This window comes from Lissotriton helveticus, chromosome 9 (assembly GCF_964261635.1).
Source record: "Lissotriton helveticus chromosome 9, aLisHel1.1, whole genome shotgun sequence".
In the NCBI taxonomy this organism is placed as follows: domain Eukaryota; kingdom Metazoa; phylum Chordata; class Amphibia; order Caudata; family Salamandridae; genus Lissotriton; species Lissotriton helveticus.
Window position 1 is genome coordinate 842,333,465 of NC_136070.1, and position 20,213 is coordinate 842,353,677.

Genomic DNA, 20,213 nt, shown 5'->3' on the forward strand with positions numbered 1-20,213 from the left:
GATTTGGTCCCAGCACTCCAATCCCACTAGTGCCGTTACCTGGGATATTTAAGTAAAGTGCCACACTGACATCTCATTGGTTAGTCTGTTGCTCCTTTAATCTATTTCGATGTGGCTTTCAAACCCTCAAGAACCACTTTAGAAGGCATGAGCATTGAATCTGGGATCTCACACCCATGTAATTAATTTAGTATTCTGTGCCTCTCAAGGGATTCTAGTTCTTACAGTATCTCTTGCATCACATACCCTTTTGTTGATGACCAGAAGATAGGAAACACAATAATATAGCTTCATAGCACCATCTCTGAGGCCTCCATCAAATGGATATTGAGTATTTATCCCATTCTATCCAGGGTGCTCTAGCGCACCTTACTTAGAATCTCAGAATTGTCCATGTCTTCATAAAAATTGTTTAGGAATTTGAAATGGGTAATTTTGCATTGTGTATAAAAATGTAGGGAGAATAAGAAGAGCGATACTCTTCCCCTTTCTCCTCCAAACCCCCATCTAGAGATGGGGAGAAAGCCCCATATGTTCATTTCTTTTAGCAGCCTGGTTGTTAACTGGGCCAGATTGAGTTCCCAGCATAGTGCTGGATCAGTTTTGAATTGTATCACCAAATATTTAAACAGCTGTTTTGTAGGTTAATCTGTTAGAAGATTGAGGGCTGTTCAGTTGTGCCTCTAAATCCTCCCTAATGGCACTAGCATGGTTCTCTTAGTCGACAAGTGGTGATTCTGTAGATATGAAAGATTGTCACTCGCTACGGTCTATCGTGGGTAGAGGCGAAACAGTAGCTTATCATCAGTGTACACACGCTTGCAGTCTTCTTTGCTACCTACCCATTGAAATCCTTATATCAAGCCATCTTTCGTAATCCATACTGTGAGGGCCTTTTATTATTAATGTGTTTAATAAAAGAGCTATAGATCATCTCTGACGGATGCCCCTCTCAAAGGTAAGTGAGTTAGATCAGTGGTCCTTAATCTTTCGATTTCAGTGGACCCCCACTAAGTCAATACTGGAATCCGGGGATCCCCACTTAGCTATTATTGAAAGCTGGCGACCCCCGGCCTAATTTCTATGATGTGAACCTCAAAACAATATACAATAATATAAAAACAGGTATACAACAAACTAACACTCAAATATTGAAATATTTTGTTTAATTCAAATTCCAATATAGAAAAAAGTTTTGCATGTTCAATTTTCTTCTTTATTTGTATATACTTTATTCATTTTAATATTATTTAATTGTATAGGAGAGCCACCGTCAATCTGGGTAGGCCTCACGGACACAGGTAACCACTGGGTTAGATAAGTGCCAATTAGCTGTACTATGTTGCTTTTAACTCCTCAGTAGATGGCTTACTTAGTAGATTGTTAGTCCGTTATTGGCACCACACACATTTCAGCTGAGAAGGGGTTGAGTACTTTGGGATAAATTGTAGGTGAAAATAAATCTCAAAAGCAAACATGTTGCTGATGCACACTATTCTTTGGTTTTCCAGTGTTTCTTGACTTGGGGAGTATGACTGATGAAACTTAGTCACCCGTGAAAACACGGTTGATATGAAATCCATGATGCCTCATTGAATTTAGACAAGGTTATTTCCTTGATAGTAGCTAACACCATAATCGATTCATCAAGTTACCTCTGCACCTAAGCAAAAATGCTTAAGGCCCTGAAAAAGTTCAATTGTAGATTTACAATACAGATTACAGTGGTGAGATAAAAGGCAGCGAGAACATGGTGGTATTCTATGGACTGGTCTCTGTCTGCTCATTGGGTACATTGATCAATTTTTGCTGACTTCAAATGTTTTGCACTTAAGTCTAATTTTTCTTGTTCTCTTACATTCTTAAGGACCTCATTATAGAGGCACATATGTATACTCCTTTATCATAAATCTGTTCAACTCTTTCTTTTTGTTTTTATCACTAGTTGTATTAATTTGCATGTGTTGTCTGTTTCCCTCCCTCCTTCCAGGCCAACTGGTCCACAGCCTCCTCGCTTCCCTGGACCTACTGGGACCACTCCTGGCTCTCTGCATCATGAGACTGGGTCTGGTACTCCTATGATGTCCTTTGATGGGGATGACTCTGGAAAGATGCCTCCTGGTCCACCCGGACAGGAATTCTACAGTGAATTCTACCAAGACCCTGGCATGGAAATAGATTCCAATGCAATTGAAAATTCAGGTACTTATAATCGTTATTTTTAGTCTGCCGTTTAGTTTCTTGGGCCGTTTTCAATTTAATCCACCTCAATTCTAACCTTCTAATGTTAAGGCTTAAATTTGGGCACACCATACAGAGGTCTTTTCTTTAAAGACCGCTTTGTGAAATCCCATTTTCCTTTCCTGGCTTCTCATACTATAGGCAGCACTTTGACCTAAATGGGAGAGTGGCAGATTTGTTGGTATTCTTCGGACGGAGTCCTGAGCCAATAGCATTCCCTCACCGGTAACTGTATGTCATTTCTACAGAAGTGCGAAGTGTACTCTCTCACCATATGCCATTGATTAGTGGCTTATTCCAGTATGTACGAAGCGGTCCCATGACAAGGCTAACTGGACTATTTTGCGCCTGCATGTACATCAAAACATAACACTTTTTGTCATATTCAATCCTTTATATCATACTTGCACAGTACACAATAACAACCCCTTTTTGTTGTTTTTACACTTTAGTTTGCTTTATTGTAAAACAAATAAATTGCTTCAATGTTTTTCTAATGGTTTCTATTAAAACCCCTTTGACTTTCATACCAACAACATTATGCCACCTAGTAGCTGATAAGAGTCCCTGCTTCTTCAGCCAGGTTACTGCCAAAGTTCAAGGTCAGGGCACCTTGAAGCTTTTTCATGCATTAGGCCCGAGTTATAATTGAACATACAAGCAAGTCCTATTTCTTTTGACAATGCTTGTTCTAGATTGGAATCAGTTCAACTTTAAATTACAAACTAATGGCAAGTGTTAAACTGTTGGAAATTTTCATATTTTCAGAGTACATATATTTACAGTTTTTGACAGTAGTTAGGCATTTAACGTTTGTGGAGAAAAAGCAGAATCCATTTATCAGGTATGACCTAGAGACAGATGAAGTGTGATTTATGTAACAAAAAGGAAAATAAATTCTAAATAAAAAGTGCAAAAATTCATACATACGTACAGGGGCTTTGGGACAGCCCTTTTCATCCATTTGTCTGGTCAGCTTTCATTTACATTTTGCGTCTGTCCACCACGGCAAAGAGCACGGAGCAATGTAACTTCCTTTCCGCCATTTGCTATCTTGTACTTCGAGAGATGGCATTTTTCCTGATCACTTGTGTATATCCTCCTAAAAATGGTATTCAGTGCTAGGGCAGGAGGGCCAACTCTTTACTTCGCCAATTCTATTTTCATTCTTTAGCCCTTTTTTATTTTTCGATAATTCTTGTGAGTTTAAACTGTGTGTTTGTGTTCAATTCAACCCCAACTGTACTTTTCTTTGTGCCAGTAAGAATCATATTTTCCTGTGAAGTGATTTAAAGGTAAAGGGGGTTATGTTCCTATTCTTCTAAGTACACCTGCCCACTCTGAAGCCGCCGAGCTGTTCTATTAATTTTTTTTTTCAATTTACATTTGTTTATTGGAAGCATACTTCTGCTGTGTTTAAGCTGCAGCATATGTTTTCCGTATTCTATTTTGGTGCCATATGCTTGCAATACAAATTAAAGTTAAAAAAGATAACCATTGCACTAGCTTGCCAAGGCCAGACATTTTTGGCTTTTCCAAAGCTTACATTTAAAAACTACTAAATTAGTTTTAATATTAAATAGAAAAATATAAGAATTTTAAATCTCCTTCAGACTCTTGAAAAATTCCAAGCAATCTTTCGAAGTATGGTAAAATTTTTGAAAGTTGTAAATATTATTTGTCATCGCCACAATAATAACTTAAACTGCCACAATAAAATCTCGTCATTTACTATGAGTGCAATCCCATTACCTCTTCATTGTTCGAATTTTATTAATACATAGCACAAGGCATCTTTGTTTGGTGTTCTAAAATAAGAGCTCCAGTTTTTTTTAGATGTCAGGGCAGCTTCCATGTAGTTTGCAGTCAGAGGCATTTGGGTAGTACCTTATTTAGAGCTCAGCCAGTAGTTAATTGTAAATACTAATCATCACATTTTTCAGCCACTAGTCATAGCTTGGTGCAAGGATTTTCGGAAATCCAGGAAGAATAATATTTTCTATTGCGTGATGCCCCTTTTCCATAACCAGCATCGTAGTATTAAGGTTAAAATCTTTTTATTTTATCCAAACAAAAGAAGCAGGATATGAGCACTTATCAACATTTTCACATGGGTTCCCATTTTACCTACCAGCAGTGATAAAAAAAACAATGCAAGTAATCAGTTCTCTTGTTCCAAAAACGGCATGACTTTAAACACAGTAACCCCCTTAGGAGAAGACGAGTGAAAAAGTGAAAGCCAAGAGGGGTAAACACCGATTCCATACTGCTTCTTCCCTGGGGAGAATCCTCAATCTGCCCCAGTTAATTAGAGCGGAAACCAAGACTACTAAAGGGCGATATACAAAGATGGAAAGCAGCCAGTATTCAGTTGCATCCCCTCCAAAAAAGCCCTACTGGAGCTTCAGTGCTCCAAGTCTAGTTGATTTGCATCGGGCTTTAACTGGAGCTTTACAGGAAACCTCACTCAGGCTGTGAGTTTCTTCAAAAGCTTGCCCCATGTAACGTTCTACAGAGAATTTTTCCTTGCCAGAATGCCATTGCTAGGGTCCAATCGGTCCCATGCCCATTCTGTTGCTTGCAGCAGGTTTCACAGGCAGACTCTGCCTGCCCAGGACCGGATCCTGATGTCAGTCAGTATCAAACCCTGAGTCATCATTCCTTCACTCCAGGCCTCTTGATATATTAGATCACAAAGGCGGAACAAGACTCTAATCTTTGACCTCTGTCTCAATACCAGTACTATCAGAGGCTAGAGGGCTTATTTGGAGCGAACTCTGATGCGGATTAGGGTATGTAAAATGTTCCCCATGACGTTGATGATGACTAGAAGGCGAACAACCTGCTGCCCCAATCCCACCAAAACTATATTAATGGGCTCTACCTGGATTTCCAAAACGTCAGTGGATTATTTACATCTCCAGAGACTGAGCTAGACTAGCCACCTCGGCCACCAATGGAAAAAGTGCCTCTTTCACAGTAGTGCTTGATTTACAGTTGCCTACTTTTTAAACCAAGACAAATGTATTAACTGAGTTCTTTTAACCAGTTCTGACTTCTACTGAGCCATTATTGCCATTCAACGAGGCTCTTAATGCACACCCTTATGGCTACTAGATTCAAGCTGTACTCTGACCTTCTGTTCATTTGAACTATTGCCACAGGCAACAGGCCTGCACCCATTGACTTTGATCAAAGCACTCTACTTGATGCATGTACCACATGGCTTTCAGGTGGAAAGTCACTCCTATTTCCTTTCTGACTAGTCTTACGGAGAGAGAATCAAAACACACTGATGCCTTCGGAAGGAGGTTGTTCTCTTCAGCTACTTTGGCTTTAAAATCCTTGAAAGCGGTGTGCCTTCACGGCAGGTAAACTCATGCTTTTTGGGACATGTCCAACCAGATCTTGCTGCCTGTCCCAGAAGGCCTCAGGGCCAAGGCTGCTACAGTGGTACTAGCAAGGAAAGTGTAGATTTTGGGCATATGCCAGGCCGTGACGTTGGCATCAGTACACACGTTCATGAAACATAATGCCTTGTCAGCCATGTTTGACTTGATGGTCATTTTGGAAACTCGGTCCACCCTTGAACAGGTATAGAGAAGCGGTTTTCACTTGATTGTCACACACTGTACTGAATCCCGTTTACCTGAGTGCTAAGTATTCGGTCCCCATCATGAATTCAAGAGTCACCTGTGTCCCTTTGTACATCAGAAACCAGACTATTGTAAAAGCACTGGGTCTTACCATAAGAAAGCCTCCAGTGCAAGAGATTCCCATATCAGCCAGCTACTGAAAATTGTCCCTTGCATCCAAAATATTGTCCAAAGTTAATTGGAAATCGGAAGCTGCATAGGTAGGCAAGTTTTATTTGTATTCATTTATTTGATTTTTTTGGGCCAAATAGCCATAAAACACCTCCCCATCCTAAGAAGGGGCATCAGGAAAAACAAGCATTGGCAAAGCCATTGTGCCTCGCCTATGCATGAGCTATTGTCTTTGGCTAGGTTTTTAAACATGTTGTACACCATTGTAGCTGCTGTTTAGCATGGCTAAACGTTAGTGGAGTAGGGTAGATATGGGGTAGAGTGAAGTGAGGCAGATTGGTGTAGAGTGGACTGGGGGTAGAGTGGATTAGAATGAGGTGGGGTAGACTGGAGCAGGGGAGTTGGATAGATTAACGTGGTAGATTGGAGTGGGATATATTGAATTGAGGTGGTGTGGGGTAGATTGGGGTAGATTAGGGTAGGGTAGATTGAGTGAAGTAGATAGGGGTGGGGTAGATTGGGATATTTTGGGGTAGGTAGGAGTGGGGGAGTACGGATGAGTGGGGTAGATTAGAGTGGAGTGGGGTAGATTGGGTGGATGTTAGAAATGTGAAATGGAGTGGGGCTAGATTGCTGTAGGGTAGTTTGGGGTGGAGTGGGGTGGGGTAGATTGGAGTGGATGGGGTGGAGTGGGTTAGATTTGAGTGGCATGTGGCAGAATAGAGTGGCGTGGGGTAGTTTGGGTAGAGTGGAAACAAGTGTGGTAGATTAGGGTAGAGTGGAGTAGGGTAGATGGGGTTGATTGGAGTAGAGTGGAGTGGGGTAGATTTGAATGTAGTGGAGTTGATTGGAATGGAATGGAGTTGAGGTTGGAGTGAGATAGATTGGGGACGAGTACAGTGGGGTAGATTGCAGTGGGGTAGATTAGGGTGCTGTAGGTTAGATTGGGTGGATTAGAGTAGGGTAGATTGCAATGGAGTGGGGTAGATGGTAGTGGAGTGAGGTAAAGCGGGGTGGGGTAGTTTGTGTTGGATTTGGTAGGGTGGGATAGATTGGAGTGGAGTAGGTAGGGGTAGATTGGAGTAGGGTAGATTGGAGTAGGGTAGATTGGGCTGGGGTAGATTGGGGAGAGGTATGTTGGAGATGGGTAGATTGGGGTGGACTCGGGTAGATTGTTGTGGGGTGGATTTTGGTGGAGAGGAATAGATTGGAGTAGATCTGAGGAGTGTGGTAGATTAGAGAGGGGTAGATTGGGAGGGTTGGAAAGTGGTAGATTGGTGTGGCGTGGGGCAGAGTGGTAGATTGGAGTGGGTGATTGTGGTGAAGTGGGGTAGAGTGGAGTGGGGTAGAATACAGTGGAGAGGAGCTGGATAGATTGCAGAGGCGTTTGGAGTGGATTGGGGTAAATTGGAATGAAGTGGGGTAAATTGGACTGGGGTAGATTAGAGAGTTGTAGAGTGGGGTCGGGTAGATTGGAGTGGAGTCAGGTAGATTGGAGTGGTGCCTGGTCAACTGGAGTGGGTTGGATTGGGGTAGTTTAGAGAAGAGTGGAGTAGACTGGGTACATTATAGCAGAGTGGGGTAGATTGGAGTGGAGTGTGGTTGATTGGGTTGGAGTAGGGTAGATTGTAGTGGGGTGGGGTTGATTGGGTTAGATGGAGTGGAGGAGATTGGTGTGGATTGGGGTATATTGAAGTGGAGTGAGGTAGATGGTAGTGGAGTAGATTTGTTGAATTATAGCGAACTGGAGTGGGGTAGATTTGAGTGGCATGGAGGGGCTTGGATTGGAGTGGCATGCTGTGTCTTGGAGTGAGTGGCGAGGAGTCGAGTGGCATGCTGCCTCAGAGAGTGGAGGGGCATAGAGTGGAGTGGCATTTCGTAGGGTAGAATGGAGTGGCGTGGCATAGAGTAGAAGGATGTAGTGTGAAGAATGCTTGGTTTGGTAGCGCACTGCCATTACAGACAACACATTTTCAATTTAAGTGACCATTACATTTGCACCAAAATACGGGTTTGCGGCACACAAATGATAATGTGTGCAAATGTCATTACCTAGTGTATTAATGTGTTTTTATTGTACTCAAATATTTGTTTTCACCATACCTCAGAATTGCAAAATATGTCCGTCCTTTGTACTAATTCTGATATATTCTAAAAACGTCAGCACCGTTAATTTTTGTTGTTGTTTGCTAGAAAAAACATCCTACACCCTCTTCTCTTACATGGGTACTCGGCAGGATTGTCACATAAATGCTCTCACTTTGAAGTCAGAGAAAGAAAAGTAAAGCCAAGCTCCCTCAGAAGGCAGCTTGACATTTGGCAACGGTCTTTGAATGCACATCAAGTGACAAGATAAAAGCAAGATTTAAAGGCCTTTTTACAGAAAGTGAGTTTGTGAAAGAATACAGTAAACTAGTGTTTGGGTAACAAGAGGGACACACTCAAGCTGGACAGCCTAAAACAAATAAAGCCAGCAAACAGAAAGCCAGAAAATGTGAGTTGCAAACCACAAAGCCAATGGTCAGCAATGTACGTAATATAGTATGAGGTCAGCTTTGTAGATGTCCACAAGACGTTTTTAGCAACCCAGAAATGTGCGTTGTCTGTTAGGCTTCAACCTAAAAAGCAGACAACACCCAAAAAAGGGGTGGATCGGCGTGAAACGATTCCTGCATCCTACCAATATGTAACACATGAACTTGGTAAGGAATGGTTGATGATTTAGTATATGAGGCCGGGCTCGGTCTTTGGATGGGGCAATGATGTTGAGGAAGTTTGTTTACTGTCCTTAGGGCTCTCACAAATTTTCACTATTGGAAAAAGACTGAACAATAACAAGTCATTCAAATCTTTCAGCAGGTGCCCCCTATGTATGAAAACAACATTGACAATGCATTCAAATTGTAAGAGTCCCCACACATGCTTTACTAATCCGAGGCTGTTTTAGTTAGATGCAGCTGTTTTGAAAATTGGCGTTCACAAGTTCTTATCTGACCTGTTTCCGTAACAGAGAGCAATGGGGAGTGTGGGGATATGAAAGCAAAACCCGGAGGCCTCAGTTTCCAAGAGCATTCCTACACTGAAGAGGATAAATTGTCTGAGGCGAGGGTTAGTGGATCGGAGAAGCAAGCGGCCATCATGCCTAACTTCCTCCCTTCCGCACAAAGAGAACTTTTCATGAGAATACAGCAAAAACAACAGGAAGTGGAAGAGGGGGCAAAGAGGGCCGACAGCAGCAGGCAAGATCGGGAAAATGAAGAAGGCAAGTTAATTTCTGTTTTATAAAGGTGAACTCACATCTTTGAGTGGGACGAATTGGTAAAGTAAGGTTAGTTGCAGATGAACTCTTGGGATTTGTAAATGAACTAATTTTTAAAGGCACATGCCCGTTTTTAAAACGGTTTCATATTTTAGAGCTTAAACTATTTTAGATAGGTACTCTTATATCATCTTACTCCTCCATCAATCAAAAAAATCCAGTGGCATTCTATTTAAAAATTTAATAAGAACAGAAATCGGATATATTTGAAACAAGTAAATGTAAACATTATTTTAAGTTGTCGCTTTTTCGGAGAACCACATAAGATTTTTAACACACATGTTTATGACTAAAATCACTGTTATTTAAACAGTCTGTACCTGCTAGTCATAAAGCCAAACAAGGGGTTTCTGTGTTTGTTTTGTTTTTATTACTTCAGTACTTCGTTTGACTTACACCAATAACAATGTGATATTATTGTTATTATGGTTAGTTATTGTTTGTACTGCTCACAATCTGCCTATTCTATGGCGCCACAGAGCATTTCAGTATTCCGAGCATGACTTTTAAAATGTTTCATTCTCGGCCCAGAGCCTGGTTAGGCTTTGTGGGTGTGGGTGGTCATTAGGGTGAGTATGTCTGAATATAAAATGGAACGGGCTTCTTTGTGAATCTGTGGGAATTTAGACAGTTGCCATATCTGGATTATTTGGGAGATGTGATTTAGTTGCAACCTGGTTTTGGTGATATGCAGTTTTAATTTATGAAATTTGGTTGGATCCCTGCATATTAGCTGCATGAAACTTGAGTGAATGGTTGTTCTGGCTCCAATTGCCTCTAACATGAGCCAGAATAGAATGCTTTGTGCACAATCCTAAAATGGAGAGTTAGATTCGCAGTGGGAATCTGTAGCTACCATATTTTAAGACTGGAATTTACACTAGGACAGAGTAAGAAAACTTCCTCTTACTTGGACCCCAGGGTATAGAAATAAATGGTCCAGAGTTTAAGGAGCTTGTCTTGCTCATTTCAGAAACTGAAAAGGCTCAGTTGCTTTTGGGGTTACCATTTGGGTCTTACTTCCTGATAGATTAGCAGTCTGCGTAACATTGGAGGTTTGGTTCCTGTTCTACTCAACCAGGTCCAGGATGCCCTACACCTACATGGAGATCGATTAAATGATACTCCGCTTTTGCTAGGCAAGAGAATCCCTTTCGTAAGTGCCGTAAACTAGGAGGACCATAAGAGCTACCTTTCACTGGGTTTCCTGCCGTAAACTAGGAGGACCATAATAGCTACCTTTCACTGGGTTTCCTGCGGTGCTGTTATTCCCTTGCAGCCTGTCCCTCTTTTGTCTTTGTGACCATAGTGTTGTGGGCTCTCCCACCACTTTCCTCCCTGCTGTCAGCTGGCACGAAGGTTGTATCATTTCACATTCATTGTCCAACATCAGGCTGTCTGACTGGAGCACCTGCTAGTACTTACCTTTTCATCCGATGAATTCCACCATGAATTGTCTGCGCTGATACAAGCCTTCCAAAATTCACGCAATACTGAAAGATACATTCACAAAACGTTTTACACTGATCTAACCAGACAGAGCACGTAAGCCACATTGATGATTCCAAACATGCAAGTTTGCGCCTGAGCCGTAGTTTATAGGGCTTGTCGATGGTAGGTTGCCACTGAATAAGAGAAGGCGTTGACCCCAAATTAGGTGAAACATTTTTTGTTGTGAAACAATATATTGCCTTGAACTCTCAAAAGTAATAGCGCATAAAAGTAATTATTTTAATAAAGACAAACCTTGACCTACTGAATGTGAGTTTCTAAACCTCTAGCACCCTGCAAGAGCAAGTCTTCACTGCTCGTCCTAGTAGCCCGAGAGTCAAAACCCAAAGAGGTTATATTTGGTAATTGAGATAGTTCACAGTAGTATCATCATTCCCGGGGCTTCAGCGATTATGGACACGACTTGTTACAATGATTCCCCAAGTCCCTACACATTGGAGAACTTATCTGACAGCCACAAATTTGTGCGTGAGATGGTCAAGTTCCTTAATCAGATTTCAGCATCTCTTAATATATGAACTCGCCCCAGACTGCTTACACCTTAAAGACAGAACTTTCTTAAGACTGCCTTGATGTCATCGACAAATCCATTAAACCCTTTACCAGAAAGATGAGGGCACACAATTGAAAAATATTTCCTGTTTGCTTCTTATTGAATCCCCTCTCTTGTTGAATTAAATATTGTAAAATATTAACCTTTGGCAAGTTGCACTTAACTGACAGAGATAATATATTTACTATTTCAACTTATAAAAATAAGTCTAGTGAGCAGACTCTTGATTTCGTAGATGTTACACAAATTGCGTTGCAGTGTTTGTTCTTTCTACTGGTAAGACATAAAGCTACTCACCATCTGTACTTGGCTCTTGTGACGTATGATGACAACCACACTTTTAAACCAGCAGATCAGTGCTCTCTGAAGCTTCTGACTTTTAATTCTGCACCACTGTTTACCATTGTATTTGACAGGATAGTAAGACAAATGTCATGTCTTTGCAGTCAGTCCCCTATATACTGTTACTCAAGAAGAAAGTGGCCATTTTAGTGTGCCCCGCTTGGGTGGTTTTGTAAGGAAGAAAACATTCTGTATAAATAGGATATTGTGAGGGTCTTGCAGTTATTCTCACTGAGAATTATGTTTTGATTGCATCAGAATAAATATTTTTGTATTGATAAAATAGAATGGAGAGCTATCTACATCTCCAGATTGCTAGTTCAACCGACTGATTATTGCTGTGAGTCTCCTAGTTTATATTCCACCAGCATTTGAAAACCAGATGCACAAGTTCTAAAGCATCCGCCAGGGGGAGATTCATCTTTGAGTTTTGCAATGGTCCAATTCATATTTTCCTTCCACATGTTTACCATACGGATTCTGATGCCATTTTACCATAGCACTCCTAAATAATGCTCATATTCAAATCATCTCATGTTAAACTCAACTCTCCATCCTCATATGGTACCCCATTGAGGAGCATGGAAAATTCCATGAATGTATGTGGAAATGATATGCTCCCATTTCCTTCAATTGTACACCTGTAAGCTTTATATTACCGCTAGTGTTCACCGCACCCACCCGGCCTTATTTTTCTGTAATTAAATATCGAAAAAAAAATTCTGCAGCAAAAAAATAATAATAATATTTTTGTAGAACTTTGTAGGATTGCAAATCAATAAGAAAATATTGCGTTATTCTAATAATGTTTTTGGTAGGAGTGGCGGTAGCCAACACCTTTTGCTTTTTAGTAAAATGATATGTATAATATACTTACATAAATGAGCTTTCATCCACTTCTCTTCATCCAGTGGTTTGTTATTGTGTCATTCACATTTTGCTTCAGCCCAATACAGCATACAGCATGGGGCAATGGGTCAGCCTACTTCAGCCACTGGCTAACTTCACTTTGAGTGACAGCATTTAGCCCTTTCACAAGGAGCACATCCACACACAAGGTAGTTCCTTTCAGAGCCAGTGTTTTTGTTTTTACTTTGTGTGTTACTTTAGTGTTGTTTTTGTTTGTAGATCCTGATGTGATAGCAGGATGCTTTCAATCAGGTGAAAGCACAGGGCACATTCCAGCTTTATCAGTTCTTTTCTCCTGCCAATGGTGTTGTATTTCCCTTTTGAAGTAGCCTTTGTTTATCTGGTGGTTGCTTTTTCACACCAAACTAGGAGTTTACATGAACTCTAAGTGTAAGCTCATAACGGTGCTGTATCTTTGCAACCCCGTCTGTCTTTTCTTCTTTCTTCCCTTTTTCCTTCGCTTTATCTTTTTTCCTTTCTTTTTTCTTTCTTTCCTTCCTCTTTCCTTCTTCCTTTTTTCTTTCTTTGATTTTTTTCAATCATTCTTTCTTTTTCCTTCCTCTTTTGTCTTTCTTTCTTGCCTTCATCTTTCCTTTCTATTTATTGCCTTTGTCCTTTCTTTCTTTACTCTTACTTCCATTCCTTCTTTCTTTCTCTTTCTTGCCTTCTTACTTTTTCTTCCTTGCCTCCCTCTTTTTGCCGCCTTCTTTCTTTCTTTCCTTTCATTCCTTTCTTTCCCAGAGGCAAAAGTGTGGCTGATTGCCGTTTTTAAATCTGTGTTAGCCAAGATCTTTTGATTTTACTAAAATGATGTGTATAACAGCCATACTTCATCCATTAGTCTGTGGTTTGGTCATTCACATTTTTCTTTCATCCGGTCCAGCATGCATTAACGGGCAATGTGTCAGCCCACTTCAGCCATTGCCCTTTGACAACTCACAAAGTAATTCTCTCCAGTGCTAGGAAGTTCTATGCCAGTTTGGGCTTTTTGGAGATCAAAACAACATTTTCTCTTTTAGCAAATGTTTTTGTATAGATTAAAAAGGGCCTATCAGCTTCCCAAACACTAAAGGTTTGCAAAAGCCATGACGGAACAAAAGAAGAATTGCCAAAAGGCTGGTGGCCAACTCCAGACCTGTTGTCTTTTCCAATGCTTGATTCAGTTTTGGTGTCTACACGCAGTAGATTCAATGTGCTGTAACACATCAAGGAAGCAACAGTATTGATATATTTACAGAAAAAGTAAATATAATAACCAATCCCATGATTTTTTTTTTTAAAGAGTCTGATCACTTTGTTTATTGCATCAACACCTTCTTGTTTCTGTTCTATACCAGGTGCACCTACTAAACGCGGAAATGCCCTCAGATACTGCTTAGTGAACACCTACTGGATATCTAATACTGCTCCACCACACTATCTATAAATTCTCTTTCAGTTTGGTTACCAGGTTGCCGCCCTCTCTGCGGCAGCTCCAACACGCCAATCCTTGAACAACTGCAACAAATGTAGAAGCATACATTTAAAATATATATTTTCTGAGGACCAAAAATCTTTGGCCCTAAGAAAATATAAAAACATTTATTTTGCTCCACTCTGAGCGTTGGTATGCCAGAGTGTTGTAGCACGTCCAATCATGAAGCATGACACCGTCTACTGTGTGAGGGCAATTTTTATACCTTAGTGGGCTTCTCATGTTGAAGTGAGGCTGTTTGATTTTCTTCTGTGTGAGTTATATGTGTTTCTAGGGAGGAAAAAAGGAAGGTTAGCACCTCTCCCTCCTCTGTTAGTGTGCATACAAAAAGAGAGGCAGCATCCCACAATCAGTTCGCGTTTCACAAATAATTCAAGAATTGAAGCTTCAGACGTCTTGAGAAGATGCTGTTAAAATGTTGGCTGCTTGGCTGTATGTTATGAAGAGAATCTGAAGAATAATAAAGACTTGAATTTTAATAACATCTTCTCAAGATGTCTGAAGCTTTAACTTTGGACTTAATGAATTATTTGTGAAACATTAAACTGCCTGTGGGATGTTGCCTCTCCATTTTTTGCAGTATTTCGTAGATACCGTTTGCCGGCTATTAGTGCAAGTTTTGGAATAGAAGGGTCCTTTTGTGACAACTTTTGTAAACAATTTCAAAGTATTCACTTTCTTTTTTTAAAATTGTTTTTATTGGCATTTGCTATGTAAAACAATTAACAGTTACATTCAACAAGACAATCAGTACAGCGCTTGTGGTCTGTGGGTTACATGTATTTGTAGTAGCCTCAACGCATGTCATTGATAGCACAGAAGAGTCGCAATAATACATGACATAATATAGCAGTGAGCAATAGGTGTTATTACACACATCCAGACTGTAATACAATAATATTCTATGGGATTTTAAATCACATTATCGGGAATAAAGCAAGTACATACGGTAAAAACACTAGAGGTCATCTATGTTTACAGTGCTGAGCCATTGCACAAATGGTTCCCAGAAATCCTTGGGGCGAGATCGCCCTGGCAGCTGCTCCCAGTATGTTTCTAGTTGCATTCTAAGCATTCACTTTCGAAGTGGTTTGCGTTGTGCAATGTGTTTATTGTAATTCGGTTCCCTCATAGACACTTCCAAGTCACACTTGAAAAGAGGCATGCCTGCCAGACACGCTATTGTATAGCAGTCTATACATAAAATAATGTTAATACTGCACAACCATTATTCAGAAATGGTCATGTAATGGTCTATAAATAGTCCCATATGTAAAATAAAAAAAATAAAAATGTTGGAAATTTGGGTAAATGTTTATGTGTATGTGCAGGCTGTTTTATAAAGTCCACCAGTTAGCAACACCATTATCTGTAAAAATTGAAGTTAAATCATAGACCATGGAATAATTAAGTTTTTCTGTTTATCGTGTTTTGGATATCACATTACGGCGTAGGGTGATTATTTTCTAAATGTTAAACAGTGTCAACTAAAATGTGGGTATACTGTTTTAAATACTCGATGGAAGGGGGAAATAGAGTATGGCTTTGATTTCTCTAAATAATTTCAATATCTTTTAAACTTTCTATTCTGTAGGTGACACTGGAAACTGGTATTCAAGTGACGAAGATGAAGGTGGGAATAGCGTTTCTTCCATATTAAAAACCCTGAGACAACAATCAAGCCGTCCTCCAACACAGTCTTCCTTGGTAGAAGCAAACAATGTATCTGGCCAGAGTTCGAGTGATCCTCGACTTCAGAAAGTTCAGCAAGCAGCGAGTCGACCGACTGATCCCCGCCTCTCCAGAGATCCCCGTCTTGCTCGAAATTCTGAAATTTCTACAGTGGCCAGTGTGGGGGAATCAGGTCCCAGTGACCCTAGACTAGCTCGCCACAATCCCTCATCAAAGCAGGAAACACCCCAGTCCATTACAACCACTCAGAAGCCTGTTTTGGGGGCTGAAGAGGAAGAAGGAGAAAGAGCATTAAGGGACATTGCAGTCAATATTCCCTTAGATTTACTGCCGGGCCAAGTTTTAAGAGATCCCAGGTCTCAACTACAGCAGTTTAGCCACATCAAAAAGGACGTAGTCTTAAACAAGCCAAGTTTTGCCCGAACAGTTCTTTGGAATCCAGAGGATCTTATACCACTGCCTATTCCGAAACAGGAATTTGTCCCAATCCCTTCTGCCCTTCAAACTTTGCCTGCCCTTGATCCTCGTCTTAATCGGCCAGCTAACACAGGCCCTTCTGACCCTAGACAGCGGAGCGGGCTGCAGCCCGAATCGAACACTTCTGCTACAAACAGCAGCATCCCAGACTTTGAATTGTTGACAAGAATATTAAAGACTGTAAATGCAGCTTCAAGTACACCACCACCACCACCACCACCACCTCCGAGTGAGAAACCAAGTGATCCTCGGATGCGAAAGGGACTTACGGATCCCAGGTTACAAAAAGCTTCTGAGATTCCAACACCCAGGGTTGTAAAACCTGCTGAACCCACCCCACCTCCTATCCCAACGCCAGCCCTTTTACTTGTTCCGCCCAGTGACATTGTGCCTACTATTGCTCCTTATGATCCAAGGATACTGACAGCTGGTGGACTCACTAAAGGAAACAGCCAGAGCAGTGTTTTAAGTGGCATTAGTTTGTATGATCCAAGGGCTCAGAGTGCGGACAACAAAAGCACTGAGTCTTCTAGTGAATCAAGTACTCAATCAAAGGGGCTCGACAATAACAAAAGTACGAATAAACAAAAAGAGCCACTTTTTACACGTAAATCCGCACTTGAGCCTCCTGAAGCTGACAAACCCACTTCCGAACCTCCAACGGACCGATACAACAGTTATAACAGACCCCGTCCAAAAACTGCAGCATTGCCGCAGGAGGCCAGTCAGCCAGGAGTTCATAACCTCCCGGTATCCTCACTGTATGGCTCGGTTAAGCAGACCACGAAGCCTGGGCCAGGAAGCCCATATGCTGGGAATAGCCCCGCCCAGGAAAGTGGTGAACTGGATGCTGGCTCTTTGAAAGATGTTTTTAAAGGCTTTGACCCCACAGCTTCCCCCTTTTGCCAGTAGTGTACTGGTGAAGATTCATTGTGTATTGTATTTAATAGCAGCACAAAGCTTTAGTAATCCGTTTTTTTTTATTCATTAATGCTCATGTTATCTAACCGCCATATCTTCCTTGTACATAAAACCACAGTTCCATGTCAGTGCTGTAAAGGTATAATTTCACAATCGGTTTTTAACAAATAATCAAAGCAGCCTTGTGTAGTGTAACCTGTGTTTTTTTTCTACCAGTCATTTGTTTTAGAACCTTTCTGTGGAAAAGTGTAACGGAAATCAATCTTAGAAAACACAATATTCGTGAATGTGAGTTTGCAACTGTGCTTTTTTTGATTTTTCCGTTGTTTTTTATGGTTCACTTTGTTTTTGTTAAAGAGATTATCTCTTTAACTACTACTTCTTTCAACACTATTCTCAGGACAAGGTCAAAAGTGATTTATTGAATGGCATGGAAGTCTGATCCCGTGTATATGCATATAATGCTGCCAGAAGAGCTGAATGGTAGAGTGTGTTCATATTTATATAAGATAAAGTATTTGTATTGGTTGTTTTAAATAAAAAATAAAAATTACCTTTAAGGCCAGGACCAGAAGCGCATGAAAAATGCAAACACAACGTAGTATTTTGCAATCATGCAGTTTTTCTTTTTTTATCTTTTCATTTTGAGGAGTTTGTTTTCCTTTTAGTGAGGAGCTCTGGACAAGGCTTTAATTTGTGTAACCATTTCCACTTCAAATCCTAGACAGTATTTGCCTCCTTAACCAGAATGTAGTATACCAAAAAGTATTTTAGATGACAATCTATATTCCCCATCTTCTATCTTTCCGCATAAGTATTGGGCAATTCGATATTTTGTACACACAAATAAGTTCTTTCAAAGTCGTTTAGTAAGATGCTTCCATAAGTTGTACCTAAGCCCACATACCCTTTAAAAAATAAGTAAGTGTTCATTTTTCCATGGACAAAATGTGGTGAAAATATTCTTGTGGTCTCCATGTGCATACTTAATCGGTTATATTGTGCCCCCTCTTGTACTACTGTATACACAAAATCAAAATGGTTTTAAATATTCATTTTAGGTAGTGTCTAAATAAATCATAAGATCGATTACACCGGTTAACTGTACTCATAGTGTTTGGTTTGTAAAGGAACAGAAACTGTTTTCATCTTTTTGTCAAAGGTGAAAAATAACAAAAGAAATTGTAACCTGGATTATTACTGATAAACGTGATATCTACTCGCACTGTCCGATATAAATGATGGGATTTTGCTTTGACTGTGGGATTTCATCTTCCCAGCATGGTTAAGTGTGCACTTTCCCTTTATCTTGGGTACTTTATCTTAACTTAGTTCTCGTATATATTAACGCCATAAGTTCTTATCAGTTTAAAAAAGCTTCTGCAAAAGATATTGTATTTTGCAAAAGTTGAGCGTGAGCATCCTCTTCTAGGCACCAGCCTGCTTCCAAGGCAGATGCCACAAGTCACCCTCTCTCATTTCTTGTCTTCTCTCCTATAGGCAATACTCGTAGAAGGTCTGTTAATAATCCTGCACCAACTTTTGCATTAACTTGTGTTTGTACTGGCATCCTTGGAGTGGTTTTAACCCAAACTTTTTGCCTTCAGACCTCTTGTTTTGCTGACTTCGTTTTTGCTGGCCTTAGGACTTTGCACACTTTACCACTGCTAACCAGTGCTAAATTGCTTGTGCTCTCTCCTAAAACTTGGTATTATTCGCTTATGCCTAATTGCCATATTTAATTTACTCATACATCCCTAACAAAGTGGTACTACCTGTTCTCTACGGCCTGTAGTTTAAATGTTACTAATGGGACTGCAGCACTGATTGTGCCACCCACCTAAGTAGCACTTTAAACATGTCTCAGGCCTGGCAAAATAAACCAATTGCTAGGCCCAAACATTCCTTCTTAATACATATACATCTCCCCTAGAGTAGGCCCTAAACAGCCCAGAGGGCAGGGTGCAGTGTATTTAAAAAGTTGAACATGTACTTTTAGGTTATACATATCCTGGTAGGGAAAACTCTTCTATTGGTTTTTCACTACTGTAAGGTCTACCTCTCCCATAGGATAACATTGGAGTTGCATTATTATATTTTATAAGTGAAATTTTCAAACAGGTGCTACGTTCATGTTTGGTATCTTTGACATTTATGGTGAAGTCGTATTTTAAGTTACAATTTTGAAAATGCCAACTCTAGAAAGATAAAACATGCAAAAACACCAATACTGACATTAATTGACAACAGTTACTTTTCAGTTGTCGTCACAAAGCTTATTTCACCTGATAACGTTTTATTCTATTTTTTCAAATGTTTATCAAAAAGCTGTTGTAAATATTTCAACATAATATGTCATACACATTGGAACAGGAAAACGAAGAGGTGCCTACCAACAGTGTGCTTATGTCATACACAAGCAATAATGTAAACAAAAAAATGAAATATTTCATGAACAGAAATTTTCACCACATGCACCTATAACCTAGTGATAGGAAATTGTGTCCCAATCCATAATTTTACAAACAATGGCCTGACAACAATAAGTGACGTTCCATCCCCTGGTTACAGTTTACTGAAGGAGCTTTTGACTTAAGTGATGATCAATTGCTTGCTCCTCTTGTTTGTAAGATTATGGCCTGGGACACACTTTTCTATCACCAATGTATAGGAGTTTGTGATGAAAATTTCTGTTATTGAAATATTTCATTTTTTGTTTCCATTATTGTTTGTTGTGTTCCAATTTGTATGACATAATATGCTGAAAAATGTACTACAGTATTTTGATAAAAGTTTGATAAAACAGATTGACAACATAGAATAAAACGTGATCACTTGAATTAAGTTTTGTGACCATGATTGAAAAGTAATTGAAAAGTAATTGTATTGTCAATTAATGTCAGTATTGGTGTTTTTCCATGTTTTACTTTTGGCAGTGGCCTAGCCTTACTGACAACGAAAAGGCCCACCCATTTTTGTATATCACTTTTAGAAAGTTGGCATTTT

The 20,213-nt window shown here is 40.1% G+C and overlaps 1 protein-coding gene across 2 annotated transcripts in view; it reads left to right on the forward strand.

Annotated features, from left to right (window-relative positions):
* ZC3H4 (zinc finger CCCH-type containing 4) overlaps nt 1-18,314 on the forward strand; it is a 121,700-nt gene extending 103,386 nt beyond the window's left edge. Inside the window, exons 12-14 of one of the 2 annotated variants that reach the window (XM_078661015.1) lie at nt 1,991-2,202; nt 9,019-9,270; nt 15,712-18,314. In XM_078661015.1, the coding sequence (XP_078517141.1) occupies nt 1,991-2,202; nt 9,019-9,270; nt 15,712-17,198 (1,951 nt within the window). In that variant the 3' untranslated portion in view covers nt 17,199-18,314. The remainder of the gene's footprint in view (nt 1-1,990; nt 2,203-9,018; nt 9,271-15,711) is intronic. The other variant, XM_078661016.1, reaches the window with a different exon arrangement.
* Nucleotides 18,315-20,213: the final 1,899 nt, after the last annotated feature.